The sequence below is a fragment of the Sipha flava genome, unplaced genomic scaffold (assembly GCF_003268045.1).
Source record: "Sipha flava isolate LNK unplaced genomic scaffold, YSA_version1 103_pilon_pilon, whole genome shotgun sequence".
Taxonomy (NCBI): domain Eukaryota; kingdom Metazoa; phylum Arthropoda; class Insecta; order Hemiptera; family Aphididae; genus Sipha; species Sipha flava.
The window spans coordinates 1047916-1073243 of NW_020271717.1; the positions used below are offsets into that span (position 1 = coordinate 1047916).

The window sequence follows — 25328 nt, forward strand, 5'->3', positions numbered from 1 at the left end:
GTGGCACCGATGTATTATCACATAAACGGTAGTTAAACTCAATTCGCATACATTGTATTGTTATAATCAAACATTTTTTTCCCGCAAGATTCGTTAACTGATCGAGAGCAATAATAAAATCTGTTGGGACCGGCAAACGTCCATGATTAATTATAACCTGTCCAACCCATTGTTGTTATACGAGCAGCAAACATCAATCAACCGTACCGAATGGTTGTAACTCTTTCTTGCACGTCCTAACTAGATGGAATATTTTTTTACACAAAATTAAAAAATAATAATTAATATGATACAAACGGATCAATTTTATTTTTATTTTATTTATTTTGTATTGTTTGTATATTTTTTTATCGAAAAAATATTTTTGGGAACCAAAACAATTGTCGACAACCATTTTCAACGTAATCATATGTTCTTACGATTATTTATCGACAACGTGGTATAACCATTAGGAAAACAAATACAATTCATTAAAAAAAAATATGTGGTCGACGTTCCTTTTCGACAACAATACAATACAACTGAATTCTTTGCATAAGACCTTTATCTATTGCACGTACAAATACATAATATATTTTATTTCTAATTTTTTTTTCTCAAAAACAAATTTATTCGTTTTTACACATTTTCGAATTGAATTCAAAGAAAGTGGTTCAAAATATTCAGTACACATTTTATTTAAACTAAAATGTATACATCCAGGGAGGGTCGATAACTATTTATACTTCTTTTATAAAATTGTCAGGTAATTTATATTCAATATGTTAATCTTTGGAGGGAAAAATTACCTATGAGAACGAATATTATTTACTGTAAACGTATATCTGTGCATACCATGCTGAATCAAACCGTATGATTATATGGATTATTTTTTCTTCAGGTGTTTACATTTTGGCATGGAAAAAAGGAATCGCAGTGCTAACAGCAGGAAGTACTAAAGTGTCTCCCGACGAAAGAATACGTCTGGTGGACGGCAACAACCTAGAAATCCGTGATATTCAAACAAACGATGCCGGGAACTATGTGTGCCAGATAGCTACTCTGAAGCCCAGGGAGATATCGCACACCGTCGAGATACTAGGTAAGCAGCTAGTCTTCCGTGATCTTATACGCTTATGGTGTAGCTGGCTCGTTTCGGCAATGTGTTTCATATCGAATGTTGCCGGCCTACGCGTATAGGTGCACGATACTAGTAAAAATCGCGTGCAACGATGTACGGCAAAATCCGCGCGAACACTCCGCGCCCTCCACGTGCACTTTAAACAAAAGTTAACGTTTCGAATGATTTTCGTACGCCTCGACGCGTAAGTCGGTTTGCGTATTAATATGGACGCGAACGCTGCGTTTTATCGCACGGCGAACGAATCAAAACCCATCAGCTCAAGTGACTCCGAAGTTACGAAACCGAAACATTTTCGAGCGTTTATTTTAATTTTTTATTTTATTTCTTTATGTTTATGTACACAAAAACGCATTAAAAGTGAACGAGACCGATTAAAAAGCGAAAGTAGTCCTCCGGGAACGAGTGATCCGTAAACACTTAACGTTGCGCAGAACGGGGAGTAAATGAATGGGAACAATTGGCGGATAGTAACGTATACGAATAATTATTTGACACGAATTCCTCCCCAAACCGCGTTTAATATTTATGTGAAGCTTCTGGCCGTGAAAAGAGGTGACGTGTTCACTCGATGTGCCGGAACGGTGCGCGGCACTTTGCGATTCCCCACAGAATTGTCGGAGAAAAAAATACAGAAAACCATCGAAAATTCACACGGCCATCAAGATGGTTTTAGTGTTTTTACATAATTAATGAATACAACAGAAACCCTTTAAAAAAATAAACGAAAAAAGAACTGATACTTACCCGATCTCCTCTTTAACTTTTCTTTTCTTTTTTTTTTTTTTTATTGTTGTATGTATACAATTAGTCTCGACAATTATGTGAACATGTTATATATGATTAATTAAGCAGCTCAGAGTTTCTCTTTAACTTACCCTTTTAGGCTTCGGTCGCAACAGCCGTAATACGCGCTAAACCACCGTGTGTACGTTTTATATTTTTTTTACTTATTAGACGTTTCCAAGCTGCCAAATAATAAACACAGTGTTATAAAATATAATAGCTTTACGTTGGGGTACGTGTCTATATATATGTATAAATTATGCAATATAATAATTATAGTTTTCACCAAAGTATATACAACAACGTTTATAATAAACTCGTTGCTTTTTTTTTCAATTATTCTTTACTGCCTATTCATCGAAGTAAATATACGTTACGACGACTTGCTTTTAAAAAATTAAAATATCGTAAGTTATTCTTTTGTACTTTCGACTTCGAAAGTTTGCGATCTCATAGAAATAAAAACATCCATTGGGCTTTTTATTAGCATACTCACACGGAAACCCCTGCGATTTTATCGTTTGGAACTTATGAGTATAATGTTTTAAAGTACGCATTTACGAAATCATATTGTTTCCGTGAATGAATATATTTTTTCGCTCGACTCTTCGTGTCAAAGTCGAATATTATACATCACGTGAATAACAAAATACATCGGCTTTCTGTTTGTCGATACGATATCCGACTCAATCGGAGCACTGTAAATATTATCGCCGTTCGTGTTTTGAGCACCTACGAGAAACGGTGCGTTTTTATTTTTTTTAATCTATATTTCAATGCATTTCCTGCAGCGTTCTCGAAAACTGTGCGCCGCCACCGTATTTCGCAATTTAATAACGTGCGCAGAGTTCAAAATTACTATTTCGGGACGACACGTTGAAATGATAAAATCCATACGTCGCGCAAGCGTAATTTTCTCGCCGCGCGGTTCAACGGTAAATCGAAAACGCGCCGCGGTAAAAGATGTTTAATTAAGTTTCGTGATGGATCCGTTCCGACGATATGCTTGGGAAACGCGATCTATCATACCACACACGCCGGTTAATAGTTTAACAGTGGAAACGAAAAGCGCATTCGGCAAACAGTAATAACGTACCGTGACACCATTAATAACCTGGGTGGTATGCGCGGTAACGTTGCGTTTTCGTTATGTTTAACATTATCCGATAACAACGTGTCACATGTCCCCACCTCGATTCGTGGGCCAAAGTGATGCACGTCATCCAGTGATACAGTCGCGGGGTACGGTCAAATATTTAATAATAATAATAATAATAATAATAATAATTGGCGCACGCAACTTTTGCCGTTCGTGTGCGGTTATGTCGAGGGAACGGAATAATTCGAGCGGCAAAAGGTTTCTTTATTTATGCGAAATTAATAAACACTTAAGACGTCGAATAAGAAATGTATAAACACTCCAATGTTGTATTGGCAATTTACCCGTTTCATGATTTATTATTTACATCTATACACGCAGAATCGATGCACGTAATTACGAGATTAAAATAAAGTGTGCGGGATTACATATTTATTGATTATTTCGATTGACAATAAATGTGTTTACGAAGAAAGATTTTAACTTAAAAGTTTGAATTATTAAAATGCGCGTTTTATTGGAAAACTCCGTACTCCGTACAAACAAAGTAATTTACAGCACTAAAGCAGTGTACGGAAACACGCTTGTTCGCGACGCATTGGGTATTTTTCAACAATGTGAATATATTATAATACAATCGGTTAGTGATTAAATTTTTCGTTTCGTTTTTTATTAATTTAAATATAGAACAATTTACAACCCGTATACAAATATAACACAATGAGTAATTCTATTGACAATTTCTGACTAGGCTTGACAGCAAGAGGGAATTGGGGCGTCCATTGACACTATATACATTTGTTTCGATTGAAATATTATTAATAATGAAAACCAGAGTGTCATCGGATGGATGATTGCAAGTAACTGAAAAAAGTTGAAAAAAATTAATTTACGTTTTTTTCATAGTAACCAGCAAGGCCGTACTGGGTCAGAAATTTCTACCGGAAAAATAGAAAAAAAATGGCCCATTGTATGAAAACAACCCTAAAAAAACGTATATTTTCATACAAAATTATGATTTGTTATTTTTAGAATTTGAACACTTAATACTATTATTAAAAGACACTTTATTTAATTTTCTATTAGAATGCAATCCCATTAGAAAATGCATCTATGTTTGTTGATACAATGAGCCTAAACCGATAAACATAAACAAAAAAATTTCCCAGCGAGTACAAGCGGCCCACCAGGAAATTTCCGGTATCCCGCCTGCCCAGTCCAGCCCGGGTAACCAGCAATACGGTTGTGATTCTCTGCGTAGTAACTATTATTGGGTATATTGTTTTTTCTTCGAAAATCAAAGGGCAAAAACGAGAAGCATTGTGCACCAATAAATTTCAGTTTTCTTCATCAATCGTTTGTTTTTAAAGATTAATTAAAATATAGCTCTTTATAAAAGAAATGTAATAGAATCACGACTGATTTTCTAAGTCGTAATTTTAATTAAAACCCCATAGTGAAATACTTTATAGTATTTATCTGTGTATAAAAAGTCCAAAATATTACGAAAATCCAAAAAACATGCTTTTTTATCTTTGAGTTGAAAAACAATCATCCATCTAAAGAACTAGTTTGTGAATAAAAAAAAAAATACACTAAAGTTACATTAACATTATACAGTTCAAATAATTAAATTCAAAAGAATTTTCGTTACATAGCAAATATTTGTTAAAACATATTTATCGTTGTTCTTTGTACTATTTGTTGTCGAATAAACTTTATTGTACGGAAAAGAAAAAAAAAAAACCGAAACATTTCGGACCGAAAATTTCTTATTTTTACTCCTTATTATCCCCGTATTTACCCTTAAAAAAAAAAAAAATCACGATATCACAATAGGTAGGGATTTTTTTTTTTTTTTTTTTATAAATGTTTGTTATTGTTAGTCCCTGCGATCAAACGGACCGCGTTCACAATTAGTCTTAAAAGACATACATAATCATGCTAACCTCCATTCTAAGATCACATAAGTTATTTAGGTAACCGGGTTTGGATCCATTATTAACGAACAGCCGTTTAGTGGTAGGGACCACCGGTACATGCACTACGCGCGTATATATCCACGTAAAATATACAGTACGCCGGACGACGGCGACGACAAGCCCGACAAGCAAAAGGCACTCTCGGCACAACAACCGATGGCGGCGCGTAACGATAAGATTTCCGGATTTGACGGCGGTCCAAATGGGTATAATTTTAATACGATCACGTGGCCTAGAACACGATGCGCGTATAATAATAATAATAATAATAGCGTTACGATGGCAGCGTTCGTCGAGACGTTACGTTAATTACTACTGAAATATAAACGTATCGCCCATCGGTTGACGGGTACGATAATGCCCCCGTGCCCACGGTACTTCACGATTACGCGAAAGCCGTACGAAATCGATGATTTTCAATCGCACCGAGTTGGTCCTGCGGTGATCCTGCCGTGCGATGTTATCCGCTTTCAAATATCAATACGCGCGTGCCCCCGCCGACATAACAATAACGTTCACCCGTGTTTTTCCCGGTACGTGCGCGGTGGAACGTCTGCGAACGTTTCGCGATACGCCGAGCGGGAAATCCACCGGGTCCTCACTCGCGCGGCACAACGCGCGTAACGTAAAACGGATAGATACACCGCGCACGTAGCGTTACCGCTACGGCAGGTGTGGCCGACCTTTGCTAAAACCATCCGTCGTATCATGCCGGTACCGGATCACAGCGCTCGGCCGCCAGTGGGCAGTATTTCGGTACCGTCAAAAATGTACGGCGAACGCTACGCCCTTGAGGGGCGGCCAACTGTCGGGTAGCCCGTGCGGGCGAAGTGTTGCCGCCCGTCGCGAACGTCGCGGCGTAAGCAATACGTTTCCGATCGGGTACGCTCTGCCGCGATGACAACGTACGCGCGACGGCATTACTGCCCCGGCCGAGAACCGGCGAGACGAATCGTTTCGCGAGATGGTGCGCCGGCGCCGTAGCGGCGGTCGTTTTCGGAAACGACACGTGTTCGATTTCGAACGCGCCCCGGGGCCGCCCGAAGTCCGTACGTGCGCACGCCGAACAACGGTGTCCAGCGCCCGGGGATCGGTTTTTCCCGACGGTCGTGTTACGCGCACCCGCTTTTACGGTTACCCGTTGTCATCCCCCGGCTCTTCCGGTACATCCGTTGTCCGGCGTTCGGTGCCGCCCATCACGTTTCGTCGTAAACGCGCTCGTGAACCCCGCGAGGTCCGTAACCGTATGCCTGCGCGAACGCGCACCGCTGCGCGCGATACGTTCACTCGCGGTCGGGTGGGGAGCCAAGTTTTCCCGTCGAGGGGTTTGCGATCCGCGCGCGCGCGCACGACGAGGACGTCGCGTGGGTAAAGCTATGGTCTCCTAGAAAAGCGGTGCCGTTATCCAGCGGCCGCCGTTTTACGGTTAAACCTAACGGCCGTCTTTACGGTGACCGAACTGTGGTTTCCTAGAAACCGGTGCGACCGCATTCAATCGTAGTTAATCAGTACTTACTCGAGCGGTAGGTCGTGCACGGGTGGAAAACGGACGATCTGGACATAGCTTTATTGGTGTGTTCGGAGGATAAACAGTCATCGGAAAATTAAAAAAATAGTTCGGAGGAAAGTGTAATGTTCAAATATCGTGATACTAAGGGTGCGTTTTAAAATTTTAATGTGTCATCCGGGCTTGTCTATACTCTTTATATTTTATATTGTATAAAGCTTCATTATCTTTTACGAAAATCGATTAATAGTTCATCATTTTCGCTCGTCCAAGTCGCGTTTCCACTCATTTTATCAAATAAATGTTCACCGCTGCACGCGAAAAAACGTTGAACAACTGTTCATCACCGCTATGACGACGGCCGTCATACAACTGACAGCACCGCTATTTGACGTTACGGTGACACTCAACGTACTCTGGGAAACCTACTCCGATGTTATTTATAGAAAACGTATGAGTGACGTCGCCCAACGCTATATTACGGCCGCTAGATAACGGCACCGCTTTTCTAGGAAACCATAGCTTAAAGGCGTTGTACGCGGATCACGTGCAACGGTGTGCGCGTCGTACACGGCGCGCGCCTCGAACGGAACTGATAAATTTAGCTACGGTTTGCCGGCGGTGACGCGAGAAAAAATATCGCAGCGGCCGGCGGTCAAGGCGTATTATTGGTATCGGCCGCGTTCCGCCTGCAAACAAAAGCTTTAAAAGCTACAGCGGCGCGTAACTGAAAACAAGTCCTCGGCTTATGATAACGCTGCGCGAAACGGCTCGGGAAAGAGTCCCGGTGTACGCGCGTATATACGTGTACAATAAGCGCGGGTGCGGTGTTGCGATGATCGCCGCAGAAGCATGCCCGGACCGATTCGAGAGAAAACGGACCGTAACCACGTGTACGAGTATATCGAATCGAACGCGCGTGAACGCGTATAGTTTTTCTTCGTTCCGTTGTTGATTTAAAACATTCAATTTCACCCAAGAAGCTGCGGACGGCGTAGGCCTAAAACGCTACGGTAACAGTGCTCGCGACCTCTCTCTGTCCGCCTAACTTTTCAAACGTTTCGTTTTCTCTGGATACAATAACACGGGTCTGTGCGGTTAACATGTGGACAAATGCGCGTACGCGGGGTGCGTTTATACACGTATAAACAAACGTTACTAAGCATCACCTTAGGCGAACAGTTCTGTACAAAAAAAAAAAAAATCAAAGGGAAATAGTTCAAACAAGTAAACGCAATAGCGTGAAGTCAAAAGTTAATAGAACTAACAGAATAATAAAAATGACGATTCAACGCAATGACGGCGGAAAACATCGACTACTACAAGAATTATTTCTTTTATAATTAGCATCCGGAGTCGTGTAAACGGTTATCGTTTTCTGCTTTGTAATATTTTAACTATATCGGCCGTGTTGTATTATTGTTATTCATAATAATATGATGCGCTCGCAATAATTGTTTGCAGAACTTATTTGCCATCGTTCTTTTTTCTTGAATTTCTTTTTAAAAATAATTACAGAAAATAACTAAATCATTTCGAATAACTATAGCCGTTTGAGCTACTTGTTTGTTCATTATTTCTGAACGATCCCGACTAGTCAAATACAAATGTGAGAATAAATTTAGTTTTATTTTCAAATAGAAACTTTTTAACCGTACAATAACGAACGTTCACTTTTGATGTACCACGTACGCGTGTTTTTTTTTTTTTTTTTTTAAAAGCAAAGACGACGTATACGACGTGTGCAGTGTAGTGCATGTATAATTTCTAATCCCATACGTCCGTATACACTCATGTATAATTTATTTACGCACTTGGCGTTCCACTAGTAATGCACGAAAAGAAGAAACGTAACGATATTAATAATTTTGATATTTGTATTGCCACCGCCGCTACCGAAAAACATAAATTTTATTGAACCGAGTACAGCCAATACGAGATGATGCTGTTCTGTAGGGTATAGTTGTGAGGATGAATCATTGCGCTCATGTGCACATTGTCACCGATAACGGAATAATAATTTCAACTCCGTCCGAACAATAATAATAATAATAATAGTATAACCGGACAAGATAATATTAAGTCGGCGGGAGCTTGCGGGAAACTTGTTAGCGGATAATTTATGCGGCTTCGCACTCGCTCATTCACCGTGGTCATATCATCGCCTTACCCGAGCGTGCCGGACACTCAGGAATCTCACAGTAATCCTGTCGTTTCAACAAATCTTTAAATACCTGTGATATAGATTACGTTCGGACAGTAAATACGCTTATATAATTATATATTGCACTTCGGAAAAAAGGTCTTATCTCAGAAAAGTGTAAAACTATGGTTCTACATCTAATTATTTTTTTTTTTTTATTCTTTGTGTTGCAATTCTGCAGCGCTAGCAATAAGTTATTATTATATTTTGATTATTACGTACGGTACATTTCCTGCGACTACGTCAGAAGACTTGTCAACCTCTATACATTATAATATATTCAAGAGCATCCGTTCTCGACTTGAAACGATTGTTTTAAAAGCCGCATGCACTCCGTCGCCAGGCATTGTACGGATAGATTGCCGAGATAAGTGCCCGCTAACAACAACAACAACAACAACAACAACAACAACGGTTTCATTTCCGAAAAGGTCGAATCGATTAGCGCTGCGACGACGTGACTAAGATCTATAAAAGCGTAGGTTTTAATTAATTCAAAAAACATAGTGTACACATTATTTAGACCTACAGGACGGGTCGGCAAGTTTATACATATTTTATACATACGCACAAATACGGGATTTGCTCTATCCCTTGGGTGACGGGTGGGGCAGGAAAGACTTTTGAATTATATAACCGCGCATGATATTATTATTATCATAACACGTAACACCTACGAATTTTCACAGCGATTGTGTACATACACCTTTGTACAAAAATAATATATAACACTGTGGTTGTAAAGAGTTTTGGCCGAAAGTGGTGGGGAGGGGGTGAGGACTAACTTTTATAGACACCTACGTTCACGCGTGCACGACCGCATTCATTCGAATAGTGTTTTTTTTCGAGCCCCACCCCCTAGTCCGTTTTTGAAAAAAACGAATCCAATTAGCTTACTGACCAATATTATTAACATATTCGGCGAGAGTATTTGAAGAAACAACAGTTTTCTTTCGCAGTGGGATAGTCCGGAGACCTGGTAACGACCGCGTACGCCCGCCTTCCGCCACACAATAATTCCGCGACGATCGCACAGAGTCCTCGCGCATATGCTAAACCGAGACTTTCACCACGTTTCACGGCACGTATCACGTGCACGATGAAATACGAGCGTACAAGACTAAATCGTCGACGGACGTGATGCGAAAATAGGCAACGGAGGGGTGGGTGCCGTAACTACCCTCCGTGGAGCTGTTCCGACGCTTGTTTTATACAGGGGAAAAAAAACCGATTTCAATTTAACTGAAACGTGCCTCCCCTACCACCACTCACCGTTTTACCATCATCACGGCATCGGGACCGCGGCGCAGCGACGGATACCAATCGGACCGAACGGTGACCGGCGGACCGGTGGCTCCTAAGGGAGACTCGCTGCGACGGGTCTCGGTCGATTCTCGCTCACTGCCGATCCTACCCCCAAACCGTCCGCATTCAGCAGTCAACCGGTAACGCCGGCCGCCGTGATCGAACAGCTCCCGGTCGGTGCCGCTGACAATCGCGATCGCAGCTCGACCGCGATATTTCCACAGCACCAGCGACGGTTCCGAGGGAGATTACGTGTTTCCCGAACAAAGGGCGCACCCGGAACGGGCGGGGATTATTTATCGATGCCGCGCGGTTTATGGGGGTCGCGACCAGGTACACAGGGACGTAGTGCGGGAGACAATGGTCGGGAGCGCGTGCCGTACAATCTCAAGGCGGTTGCAGACAATAGCCGTAGCCCGCCCGCGTGCGTGTTCCGAAATCGTCGAGCGGATCCCGTAACGAACGATGCGCCCCGATTGCCCGCGATGCGCACCGGTGCGATCCCATCCCCCGTGCGACGCCGCTTCGGAACCCTTTTCGCCGTACTGCTCGGACCGTACACCCGGTTTGCCGCTCGGACGAATTCGTCCTTTTGACTTTAAAACGCACGTCCTAGTGACGATTTTAACACACTCGTTTCTCCCCAGACACGACCCAAACACGTTTGTCCGATTGTTTACACTGTTCGAAACTATAGTAGTACGACTACGCGTGACAACGTTTTAATTACAAACTTCTCGTATGGGGTTATTGCGTCAGAATATTACGATCTGCCCACGTATGGCCGTTAGTTTTCGTTGCATAGCTTCGCGATTTGCACGGGATAATAATGTCGTACGGACACTTGTCCGTGTTTCATGTTCGGTAAAACGCATTCAAGACCATGCGGGGCCGACTTGTTTGTTCGGTTTTTAAGATCCGACTATACTTTAACAATATTACTTGCGAGTTACAATGCACGAACGAGTAGATAAGAAATAAAAAGTATTTACAATGGTGAACGTAATGCGTATTTTATACTCTCGGCCCGAACAATCGATGGACCGCATAATAGTCAATTGCCAACAACGCACCTGTGCAGTTTACTACTGGATTCGTTAAATTGTTTTGTTTTGTAAAATGTGGTTTGGATTTTTGAATGTGTGACACCTTATGAACCCTTGAGACTTCGTCAAAACCAATTTACTTGAGAATTAATAAGTTTATAAATAAATCAGTGTTTTCGTTCCCGTTCATTTAAATTTTTATTTATACGATTTGAGCGATTGTCAATAGTATTTTTTGTGGACAACTTTTTAACCAGAAATAATCGGCTAACATTTACATAATAATACCTTTTTTTGAAAAGTAGTAAATTTAACTCTGATTCATCATTAAAGGTAACATTCTCTGTTATCGGCTCACCACCCAAAGATGTCCACCCCTGATAACATCGTTTATATCACAGTTATACAACTATGGTTTACATTATCATATTATATCTCGTATGCTAATCTCGAAATAATTAAGATAAAAGATTTAATATGCTCACGATACTTCTTAGGTTCGAGGCAATTTATTAGTGACTGACGAAGTGATACCAAATCATTATAAGTAAGAACATATTATTATCAAAACAATTTTTTTTCATCAATTAAGAAACAAACATTTTCGTTCGAGTTTCTTAAAAATAGGAACTCTTTCCCGTTGCAATATTTAAAAAATAATGCATTTAAAGCTCCGTTCTTATAAAAGAAACGTGTTCCAGGAAACACTGAAATAAATACGTGCTTTGTTTGATTGTGTAATATAACAATTTATTAAATAGCTAATTACTTATAAAGTGTGAATATCAAACACAAACCCTGTTGCTTAGTGTATTTAAATTATTTTCGATAATTTTTATTTGTAATTAACTTCAGTGTTTTTAAACAAATATGAATTCTTCAAAATATTTTAAGCATTTATCGACCAAGATTATGTTTAATCTTAAGAATTTCTAATATTCGATTGATTATTGTGCAATTGAGCAGTAAGATACACAGACCTAATACAACATTTTAAAAATAATACATTTTCCTAAAATCGTTATCAAATGTATTATTTTTATAGTTTCAGACTTTTATATGACTATGTTGTACACTTTTTATTGTTTTAATAGTATGTTAAATAAAATGTGTCAAAGAATAGTCTTTACATAATATGTAAGATAAATATATGGAATTTATATTATGAATTCCGTATTATAAAAAAAAAACACATACATTCAACCGACGGAGTGAAACTTTTATAATTTTCTCGTGTTCTACATCGATGCTCTCACCAATTTACACTCAAATGATATCCGATTATTCTCTATACGTGTGTACTCGTACGGTCGACAATAATAAAACTTTAATTCAAAAACTTTATAAAAATGAATTAAAGTGATTGCATTTATTCATATTCATTTACATATATATATTTCATAGGTTATCTGGCAAGTTTAGAAAGTTTCGATTATTAGTGTTAGCTATATACTGTAAACTTAATTAATAATGTTCCGTTCAGTATAAATATACTGTATGGTTCAATGATTTTATTTATTATCGTAATCATGTGTGTTTGTGTTCCCTATACAAATTAAGATTTTCAAAACTTAAATTGTTTATTGTACATGGTTAAGTGTGTTATCAGATTTTCTAACTCGAAAGAAAACCTGGTCATACTTCCATTTCATTTCCAAAATATAATATTTATTTTCTCAAGAAAATTCATTTTTTTTTTTTCCGTTACGTTTACATTGGCTGGAATTTAATTTCGAAAAGGAAAAAAAAATCTCGAATAATCGAAAAATGACGTTTCCATTAAGACGTATATTACAAAGAATAACGTAACGTTTCAACGAGCGTTAAAAGGTGTCGGCTGGTCCACAACGAGCCGTTTACTAGGTAATATAATGGAACTAATGTGTCTCGGGCTGGTGATATATGTCCGGCCACCGATTGCCATTTGGTAGACATTCTTTTTTTCTGCTGCTGCTGCTGGCCGGTAAAAGGAAATATATATATATATATATATATAGTTTTTATTTTTAAAAACAAAAATAAATATATATATATACAAGAAATATTGCGAAACAACGATGGCGACAATGCGGCGGCGGTGGAGATAGAGGTAATTTTGAAGAAGAGAAATTATGTGTCACTACAAGATAAATCGGATGCGAAGGCCGAAAGGTCCGTTTGGTAACAAATCGCCGTTGAAAGTGACTATCTTGTCAACGGGGCACATGGTGTGCTCCAACAGTGGGTTGTTATACAGAGAACAGGCTCGACCGAGGAGAAAACGTATAATACGCGCGCGCGCGCGCGCGCACACACAATTTTGTTAAAAACATAAGAGATAGACAAAAAGCATTTTTAAAATACTGTCTCCCGCGTGCAACAGACCATTATTCAAATAATAATCCCTTAGGGCATCGTTGGCAGCTTTCCCGAGAAAAATTAACGATAAACATTGTACGATAAACAACGGCTGCGTCTTTGTTAGTAACGACGCGCGTACAAGGTGTACGCGTGTCCGTACCTACGTCACGAGCACACAAGCTCGCCTACCTTTTGAACAATGCACACATGTTACACGTGTTAAAGTTTGGACAAAACGTTCAACAAGTAACACGGTCAGCTTTCTACTTAAAAAAAAAAAATCGACTTACTTTCTTTGAGCCTGCTCCATCTGTTGTCTGTTATTACCAAATCAACATCATAGTTTAAAACACGATAAGTGCAGTGAGATGATGGTAGGTGCACAGCTTTGTCAATAAGCGTTGTAGTCCTTAAGTCTCGTTTCTTCGTACATTTATGTATTATTTACGTCTTGGTATACGCTGAAATATTAGATAATATTATATATATAATATTTACACGTTGTACTTTTATAGTAAATGCATTCCATATATTATTACCTACACCGCAGTCGCGGGGGCACCGCGTGTATATAAGTCTTCTGAAATATAGACAAGATCTGAATTATAAAAAACCAAAAATATGAAGAAAAAAAAACACCCTCGCATACACATTAATTTTGATAGTTATCGGTCTACCTGTTTTCAGTATTTATAGTTGTTATTAATGCTGTTCCGTCTACTATCTAATATCCGGTCTCCGTAATCCCTTTCCATATTATAACGCTTCGGAACACAGAACTACGTAACAGTTAATTTTGAAATTAACTTATTTATGAGCACAACAAAGTATAAAATATATATATATATATATACATACGATACAGGTTAGCACGAGTTCGGTAAAGTTTAGATCACTTGAGTCAAACTGTACATAATATATTCGCACTATTCACAGATAATGTAAATACACTTAGCTCTGCCCTAATGAAGTATGTACATTCGATAACATTTTTTTACGTCAAGGGTTCACTGTAGTATTATAATATTATCCATTCGGCTAACGGATAAACACGCGCGTGATTCTAGGTTGCTGAAGGCAAAAATCGTTGTAAACACTTGTATACACGATTTCGAACAACTAAATGCAGTCAACCGACTGAAAACGTGGATTTCGTGTTACCCATACACTGATGCGCGTTATAAACTCATTTTTTAATCGACATGAATGCCGTTGCAAACATTTATTGATAGTAACGAAAAGGCACACGAAAAACTAATGCGGAATAAGAGAATTTACAGAAGGAATGATATTTGGCCGTGTGCGAAATTCGTTATAACATTATGAATAAAGTTGGGCAATATTTTGAATATTATAAGAATTATATAATGAAAGAGCACTTAAAATTTAAAAATTAACAAAAAAAAATATGGTATTTTGTAGGTACATGTTTTCTAATTAGTAGTAAAAAAAAAAATAGATTACAATTAAAAGTTTTGAAAACATAAATTTGTAACGCAGATTGTATTTTGGTGACAGGCAAAGATTAAATGTGATCCATAACACTGGCCATGTATGCACATGCCATTAAATGTAGACTAAATTAAATTAAATCGTTGTTAAATCGTTATTTAATATTATTTAATATCGGTAATAACCCGAACACCAAACTGAGCGTTTTCAGACTTTCTAAACACTCTGTATACTTGCATTAAGAAAATTTAAAAATAATCTTTGAATGAAATATTTGATCGTGATATTATTATAACCTGAATAAAATTATAAAAGTTGTAAATATTAAAAAAAAAAATAAAAAAAAAAAACAATGCAAAACGGTAGATTTCAAATTATGTTCTTCGATAAAAAGGATAAAAAAAATCATAACATTTTTTATAATAAAATATTATACGAAATAACTTGATAATATTTGGAAATTGCTAGGACAATAATTATTATTGATTTATTAATGGAATATATTATGTTCAGCAAAATTTACCAGAAACTTTTTTAGATTTTTTTTCGAAGAGCACTGGGAAATTATAAAAATATCTTTATAATGTACCACAATATTATGCTTATACATATTTATTACAATATTATCAATATTCGCTTTCAAATCTTTGGGATTGTTTGACGAAATGTTTGATACATTTTTATCTTTTATATATCACATAGATATAATATAAAAACCGAAATTGTTATTAATTTATTCACTGCCGTTGAAAATTCATCGATTTTTTTTTTTTTTTTTTTTATCAAATACCTACTATTATTTTTTTTAGTTTATAAATATTCATACCGAAATAGTTTTCATGGTCGCCTGACACCAAAGAAATAATTTGGACATTGTAACGTTAAAAAAAAAAATTTTTTTCCGTAACTATTGAATCTCACAAAACTATTATTCAAAAAATGTAAAACTTTCAACTTATCGTACTATGACAATATAAAACTATACAAAAATCTAACGGTATCGCATCGTTTCTATTTTTTTTTTCAATCGTTTACAAACTCTAACAATATTTTTATATCTCCAAAAGATTATCTGGATTTTTGATTCACTACACAAAACTCGTAACTCGTTGAGATTACTCTGATCGAACCATATGAAAATCTCATAACACATAACACTATACACGTCTTTGATAAAAATCTCCATTCTATGGTTATGTAATGAAAAATGCACGAAGAAATTTTATTCCTTGAGACAAATATAATAACTATAACACCCAGAGATTTTTGGATTTTACTGTTCAAAATGTTTGAACAGCGTATACAAAAAATTAATTTTATTGCAAATAGATGACATTGTTATTGAACAATAAAACTTAATACTTTGTCAATATAAACATATTAAATAATTGATGTACGTTTTTATGTTACAGTCCCATCGAGAATCAAATCAGTCACATCAGGAGGCAATATCGACACCAAAAAGGACTCTACGATTAAATTGAATTGCGAAGCCGATGGAAATCCTGTTCCCAATATAACATGGACAAGAAAAGTAATATTTATTAACCATATTAATTGTAATGTTTAATTATTTTCAGATTATTATGATTAATCGAATCTGGAATGGGATTACACGGACCAAAGTATAAAATTAATTATTATTATAGAACAACAGAAGAAAACTTAAAACGAGTTACATTTTATGAATTGTAAATATTGGTTTTCCTTTCGTTTATCGTTAATTTATTGTAAACTGACACTTTCAAACAATTATAGTATCGCTAATAAAAATTATCTAAGTTAGTTCATATTAGTTAGTCAATGAGTATACTAAAAAAAAAACGTTAAGTGTAAATAAATAAAAAGAAACGAATTGTACTAATTTTTATATAAGTTTATAACAATAATAAAATTCAATGGAATATAATTTTAAATTTATTATGCAACTGTTGTAACGTTGTAACATTTGCTAATGTTGTGTCAGTTTCAATTCAATCTAAAATATTCAACCTAAATAAAAATTAATGTATTTATGAGATTTCAAAAATCATAGATAAAAATAAAAATAGAAAGAATTGTGGGAATCGCGTTTGAACTAATTTTTTTACTCAATACATCCATGTAAAAATTTATTGGAATCATTCTGCTTTTATATTATTGTATTACAATCTCACATCAATTAACAAACAACTATTGGTAACAAATTTTATTTTGATATTCTAGAATAACGTTCTACCGAACGGCGAAAGAAATGCAACTGGTGATACATACATTATTCAATCGGCCACCCGTCATGATGCTGGTTTGTACATATGCAGCGCTTATAATACCGTTGGACAAGTCGCTGAACAAACCATTACCGTTAATATTTTATGTAAGTATTATTCAAATTTGACTTTAAAATATATTCACCAACCAAACGCATTAATATATAACTTAATAATACACTTTACGAAATAATTTTGGAGTGGATTGGGGAATTTTTGTTGCAATTGATTTGATCATTCTACAGAGACATTAACTAAAACTAAAACGATAAATATTTGCATGGAAATTAATTTCATATAGATGCTTTTTTTCTATTATCATAAATAAGTTATAATACTATAAGTATTAAAAATAAATATAAACAAACCATTCAAGTCATGTATGATATGAATGGGATATTATTTTATCAATATTAACTAAATATTATAACTTTGGTCGCAGGAAAAAAAAGAGTATAAGTCAATATTTGAAAAAATAAATAAAAATATTTTGTCCATGATTAAAGCTTTATATAATATTTTCTAAATGGCATAAGCCAGAGGTAAATATTTTCTATAGTATAGAAGAAAATAATAATGCGTAGGTATGCCGGAATTTGTGATAGAAAATGATTTATTATATTTAAAAGTTATGAATTTAACTTGAGTCCTTTTTTCTACCAGAAACTAAAGTTAAATATAAGTTCTTATTATGTAGGTATACAAGTGTTTTAAATATTACATCAACTTATAAAATAAGTAAAATATTTGTACAAAATAGATCGCCTAACTCAATGTAAGTACAATTAATTGTATAATATTGATAAAAGAAAGTTGGTGAAGAATTTAGCGTTAAATTTTTGAGTATGTAAAATAATACACAAACACACGAATATAAAAATGTATATCATACATATACTTAAGTTTTTTTTTTTTTTTTTTTTTAAGTCATACAATATTGAACACAGTATTTTCATGTTAAATTACTATTGTCTAAGCATATGATAAGGGTTGTACGCATTCCACTCCGGTGCACATTCCCTTCGTGTTCGGCTAAACGAAATCACATTTGTATATTCAAGTTATACGTACGACTTATTCCATTTGGATTAAACTCATATATTTTACTTTTTATAATGGTAACAATTTAAAATAAATTACTGTTCGTGATCAAGAGCACAATCTGTTTAGAAAAATTAATTAATATTAATAATTAATCGCTAAGCTCCAAAGGCTGTGACCGTATGCGCGTGAGTTTAACTTTAATTACAATACGAGAATAGTGGGAAATATTGTATGAATATTTATATATATTTATATATATATATATGCAGACAGAAAAATAATAACCGTCCGTCCTAACGGATTTTGCTTGCATCGTGAAAGTATTTTTAAGTCAAGACCAGCGTGTAGATAAACAGCCAGGAGTGATGGGGTGATTTAATATTACTATCTTTTATTTTCCCTCGCACATAAATACACACGCGTTATTATCGTTATTTGGTTCACAAAAGAATCTAATTCCGAATTCTCGTACAAAAGAGACGCGATTCTGAAATAGAGTTCAATCTATGATAAGTGTTGATTCGTCGAGTCCCATTGTTTCATAAATCCAATTATAAGCTGACAAATTTCGAAGACACTTGAGCAACAAAAATATAATAATACAGATCTAATTATTATCAAGCATGAAAATTATGAATTCGTTTTCAGGTGAAAAAAAATGAAAACTCATAATTATACGGTACATATCTGTTGGGTGTTAGATAATGTATGAATAATTACATTTAAAATTAAATAACACAATATGATATATTATGGTAGGGCGTAACACGTTTCCACCAAAAGTAGACCTTTCCCTTTTCCACCAATACCCGTCTCCACCAAAAGTGTATCTTTCCCTTTTCCTCCAATATCAGTTTCCACCAAATAAGATAAAATACCTGTACTTTTCATGAGTTTTTCGGATTGATGGAAAATATATATAAATATACACACAATACAATAATCAATGTATATTGTACATTTATTGTATTGAATTGTATGTTTAACCGATATCGTACTTGTGCATGTACTTTTATGTCCATTAACCATTATAATATCTAAATAATCAAATACTTTATGAACAAGTGAAGTAGATGGCACAGTTTAAATAATGCATTACAACTGCGTGTATGTTAAAATTAAACGTAAATATTTAAAATTTGTAATTCTATGATGGCTAAAGTTATCGAAAGTAAACGTGGAAATAAAACACTAGTACTAAACTTTACATTTTTTATTGGATCAGTTAACAAATATCAACAAATTATATATATAATTACAATTTACATAACTAAGGTATCGTATATCATAATATATTATTTTTTCATCTTTTCATACCTGACCATTTTTTTAAATAAAATTTAACATTTTTCAACCTATATTGTATATATTATATAATGTCTTTACATTTATTGAATTAATAGTATATGTTAAATAAAGTTATTTCTGTGCTATAGTTTTTAATTTAAGCGTAATATAAAATTGTTTTGGTAAAAAAGTGGTCAATATCTCATTTGATGGAAACGGGCATCGCCCTTATTGTAGAATATTGTCAACGTTTGTACAATATTTAGTATTTATTATAATGTAGAGAATATGTAGGTTTCTTGTAAAAAACATTGATATCAAAAACTAAAAATTACAATTTAATATAACCCTAGTTATTACAAATGTTTGATCATGAATGTCAATAATTATTAAAATATTTATTTTTTTTTAGATCCTCCGGAGATTGAAGTCGAACGTGTTTGGGTTCATTCTGGTGAAGGAAACGAAGCACTACTTGTTTGCATAGTCAACGCTGAACCCCATGCAGAGGTAAATATTTAGATAATGTTTATCTTCCAAAAAAAAAATTATTGATTTACGGCAAGCTATGATTACATGAATTTAAGAGAAAAACAATATTTTTTTTAATTTGATATCTGTTAATACAATAATAGTTATACACGACATAAGTTTAACTTTAAATAAAAGAATGAATGATTTACTATTGAGGTAAAAAAAAAATCTGTTCTCGATGAAAAAAAAAATGGGACATCCCGAATGCGTTCCAATTTAATTTTTACCTTTTTTATAACCCAAGTGCGTCCACAGTCTTATCGACAAATCATAATGAATAGCCTGAGTGTATTCTCGGTCCACAGATATAGGTATTTAACCTATTTAAGATAAAATAATCAAATATTGACGATTTTGACATTCAAATATTGTGGTTCGATAATGGTAATATTGGTGGGAAAATTGCATTTAATTTAAATTTTGATAATAATTTAGCACGACTACAACTTCAAACGTAATCAGTTATATTTTAGTATACATATAATAAAATCAGAGTTTGAAAAATGTCATTGTCGGATAACATGGTAAGCAAATAAAAAAATGTTAAGGTGTATAAATCAAGATTTCATTAAGTATTAAAAAATGATGTAAAACGATGAAATTGTACCAACAAAAATTGTAAATCGTATTTAAAAACAAATGAAAGTGGAGATAGTGTTATAGAGAATTGACTTTTTCAAAATCCCAGTTCATTTAGAGTCTAAAAATGAACAAAACGTACACGTTTATTGTTTGTATATTTTCATTAATTTTATTATTTGAATTAATAATACAACATAATATGCAGTTAAAAGCTCAAATCTGATACATAATATGATTCATATGATCAAAACATACTGTTATTAACAGTTTTTAAAATAATATGTTTCTCTATAATTTTGTTAATATCTATAATTTTTATTATTTATTATAAACATTAGTATTTCAATAGTTGAATATATATTAGTAATTAATGCGTAGAAACAAAGGTACTTTTTCTAGTTATGAATCGAGTGACTAAAATATTTCCCATTATTTTTTAATAATAATTATACAAAAATGACCAATTATTTTAAAACAATTAGGAAGTTTAATAAAAAAAAAATGGCATTATAATAAAAGCAATAAAATAATTTTATCGAAATATAATCAACTATTTTTTCACATAGACATAGAATGATAATGATGATGATAGTATAATTACGGCAATTAAATTTACATAATTCTTAAAAGCTTAATATATTTGTTGATTATTATTATTCATTTTTAATAACAATTTAATATAAGAATTTACTTTGATATTTTTTTACTTCGACGTCAGTCGATGTCATTTCTTTTTCTTAATAAAATAATCATTTCGCTTAGATATATTTTCACTGTTTTTAAACACGCAAAATAGGTGTTTTTCTAGTCCTTAGAAAACTCGAAACTAAGATATGAAAAATAACACAAGTAGTGGGTTCAGTTACAACGGTGCCATACAGTGGCAATTAAACGAAAAATATTTTCGTAACAACATACGGTATCGATTGTCATAAAAATTGCAACCAAGTCGGTTAATAATTCAATAGACAGTATATAATAACACTCTATGTTCCAAATAATTGAATTATAACGAACGTTTCCCGTAAAAACTCCTCACTAAAATTACCAAACACATTATCGTTTTCAGAAACCATAGTAACAGTTCGATTTTCAGTAACAGAATTCGAAGCGTACTCATCCATACTGGCCTGAATATAGTGTTCACTTAACAATCACAATTATATAGTTATGGACGCCACGAACACGGGTTCCCAGAGGCTCGTTAGAAATATTATAAATAGGGAGATTATTCGTTAAAATTTACATTTTTTTTTCATTGCACACCACAATAATTGAAATAAAATGAATGCTTTGAAATATGAAATTCTTAAAACCTAACACTTGCGGTAAAAATAACGTGAACATCACTATTCATAACAATTTCCTAAATCGTAATACAGTTGCCTAATTTATAATTTAGCGAAAACTATTGAACTATTTTCGATTTAATTAAAAAACCGTATATAAGATTAAACATTTAACTTTCGAAAATGTTCTATCAAAGTATCTATAGTTTATATTATATTAATATAGAACATTTGCCGTTAATAATTAATACGTAACTTAAACGCTACACTCGAATTCGTATAACTAATAGTTGGCGCAATAATGTAATCGCCGTATATGCACACAATTTTTTCGGACGCCTTGTTGCCTCCGGCGAGTCGAAAACTTTTGACAAAACTCGCAGGACAATAATTAGAGAATGAACGAACTACTAACTGCGCCTCACCTCAAGGGAATATGTTGACAGCAAGCTGGTGATGCTCGGTGGCGGTATTACTCGGCAGTTCATTGTTACACACAATCTTCAAAACGTCTTCACTCTCGAAAATTGTGAATTGGTCCCTTCCAGCCGCCTTTAAATTACAAATCTCGTCCCTGTAAACCACCACGTGCGTCTAGTGTTTGTTACCGTTGGTCGTTGTACAAGATACAACTTCTCACGGATAAAAAGCCCCAGGAAAAAACGGCAATGCAGATTTACCGTGTGTGAACATTAATTATACACATGCGAAATAACGAAATAGTTGTAAATGTACACATACACACACACACACACACACATTTAGATTATCTGGGAAACTTGACGGCAGTTTCTAAACATGACGTCAAGTATATTCTAGGTCGAAACCATTTTTAACAAATTTTTATACAAAAATAAATATATAAGTATATAGCGTGGGCTAGGGTGTTTTAAAACAAAATAATAGTTAACCATTATCTCATAAACCATGTCCAACCTTGTTCGTAGGTACACGATTCGTGAACAAACAGGCTCATTTATTTCAGTCAATCGTATTACGCGAATAATAACTATTTCAAGCGACGAATTTGATTACAATTGTTGTTTTCAAAGTGTTTTCGTTTATCTCTCGCTTATAAACCTACAACTATAAAGAGATACAATATAATTCGTAATATTATTACTAAATATGTATGCATTAAGTAATAGTACATTACGTAATAAGTCCCAAATGTAAGTGTTTTATTCAATTGAACACACTTATATAATATGCCATGTATTAATGCATCGCGTAAAACTGGATTACAGCTTATAGCTCAAACAATTATAATTTTGAATATTATTTAGTTTCATAAATCAAATGAAAATTGTGAAGTTTGATTATAAATTACGAGCTGAGCAATTAAACAAAAACTCTTACTGATAAATGTCGTCGAGCAACAAACGAGTGACATGCTCTCCGGTATTTAAAACCAACATAAATATAAATATTTACAATCACTATTGTACAATGTTGATTCTAAAATATTCCTTAAGACAAAGTGTCATACAATGTTGATGAAATCGGACAATATTACGTGCAAGAACCACAAATAAACCATTGTACACTTAATTAAATATTTAATTTCAGATGTTCTATATGTAACACAATATAATGATGTATTTTATAAATATTTTATTACAAATGCAGTGTTATGCAAGTTCTAAATTAAATTTTCTTTGATATATGATTTTTAAATAAAACATAATAATAATTTTTTAATATACGTAATATTAATTATATAAATTGAACGCTACGATTAATTTTTCCTAAATTATTTTTTATAAAACGGTTGAAAAAATATTTTATAAACGATTAAATCAATTTTATCGTTATATCAACTTGCGTTTAATATTATGTGATATTTTTGCAGGTATCTTGGTACCGGGATACATTAAAATTGGACACAAACGAACGTCGTATTACGGAAGTAAGGGGAAGCAGACATACCCTTATAGTTAGAAAAGTGCAAGCAAGCGATTTTGGAAATTATAGCTGCGTGGCTGATAACGTCGTTGGAAAGAGTAGAGCTTATGTCGAACTTTCGGGTAAATACAAATACGTATATATAACATACGTCTAAGAGACACAATTGTATTTTAATTCTAGGCGGTTAGGCATACGGAATGAATATCAATTGATATTAATATATTATCATTATCAATTAATGATTCGCCATTATTTCTATTCCAAGTAGCGGAATATAAGCGCTCTGTTCCAAAATCGACCGCTAAACTGTGTGTTGTTTTATTACTCGTAGGAAAACCGAATCCCGTGAAAATAAACAGCAACAAAAATGGTCGGCACCAAAACAATTACAACATATCTTGGTCGGTGGACAGCTACACTCCGATTGAAGAATTTAAATTGTTCTACAGAAAGGTTCCATTGCCCGACGAATCTCCCGCCGATACGCGAACTCAATACCAATGGCCGAAGAAGCCTCCTACTCGAAATGTACGTGAATATGTAAAAAAATAAAAAACCTTAAAACATTTGTTACTATACAACAGTTGACGTTTCAAATCAATACGTTATTGCAATATCATGATCCCGCGATACAATATAATATATTCGATACGAACTAACCTGTGTTTTTCAGGACAACGAGGGATACGGTGCCGTCCCAATTTACGGCTACAACAGCATGAGGAACGAATGGAATGATGTGATCCTTCCCGCTGTTCCCAGCGAACAATTCACCCACCGCATGTCATACAATATCCGTGGCTTGGACACCGCTTCTGAATACGAGGCTAAAGTAATGGCCAAAAACCGATTCGGCTGGACCCCAATGTCCGAAGTATTCAAATTCACAACTTCTGCCACCCCGGAAATCGGTACGAATACGACTTTTTTTTTTTTACATTTTTTCTCATACCAACAACTAATATTTTTTTACCAAAAGTGTTTATAAAAATATTCTACTATTATCTTATCACAACCTGAGTGAACGCCAAAAACATCTACTTTCATAATGAAATAATTGAATAATAATAAAAAAAAAAAAGTAAATGACAACGATACCTGCAGCACGTACGAATAAAATACGGCCATTTAACGGCAAATGAACATCGAATATAAATTCACATACACTCTAATCACAAATTCATTATTACTCTGAAATATGAAACGCCATTTTAGTACATTACTAAGAAATAATGATGAAAATCAATTGAATAGATTAGTTAATAGTTTTTTTCGAAAAGTATGAATCGATTTTAAACCTAACAAACCTAACCTAACTATTGAGTAGACTGAAAAATCATAAAAACGGTTCAAAAAATTTTTGTACTCTATTGAAATATATTATAATCATACTTATAAACGTTCCAGCTCCACTATGAGAAAAATAAAACTTTATCTATATTTCATTAAAAGTTTTTTTTTTGTATGTGTGTTATATTTAGGATAATTTATAATATACAAGTATGAGCAAAATATCACATTTTTAACTGTAAATAAAATCTTTTATGCCAAAAACTAAAATTAACAGTCATAATTATAATATATTTGAAATTACG

The 25328-nt window shown here is 34.3% G+C and overlaps 1 protein-coding gene across 2 annotated transcripts in view; it reads left to right on the forward strand.

Annotated features, from left to right (window-relative positions):
• LOC112681973 (neural cell adhesion molecule 1) overlaps nt 1–25328 on the forward strand; it is a 201471-nt gene that overhangs the window by 173296 nt on the left and 2847 nt on the right. For both annotated transcript variants that reach the window (XM_025552371.1, XM_025552380.1), the window contains exons 3-9: nt 881–1081; nt 16253–16374; nt 17046–17196; nt 19833–19930; nt 23678–23852; nt 24065–24261; nt 24407–24644. In XM_025552371.1, coding sequence (XP_025408156.1) covers nt 881–1081; nt 16253–16374; nt 17046–17196; nt 19833–19930; nt 23678–23852; nt 24065–24261; nt 24407–24644 — 1182 coding nt within the window. The remainder of the gene's footprint in view (nt 1–880; nt 1082–16252; nt 16375–17045; nt 17197–19832; nt 19931–23677; nt 23853–24064; nt 24262–24406; nt 24645–25328) is intronic.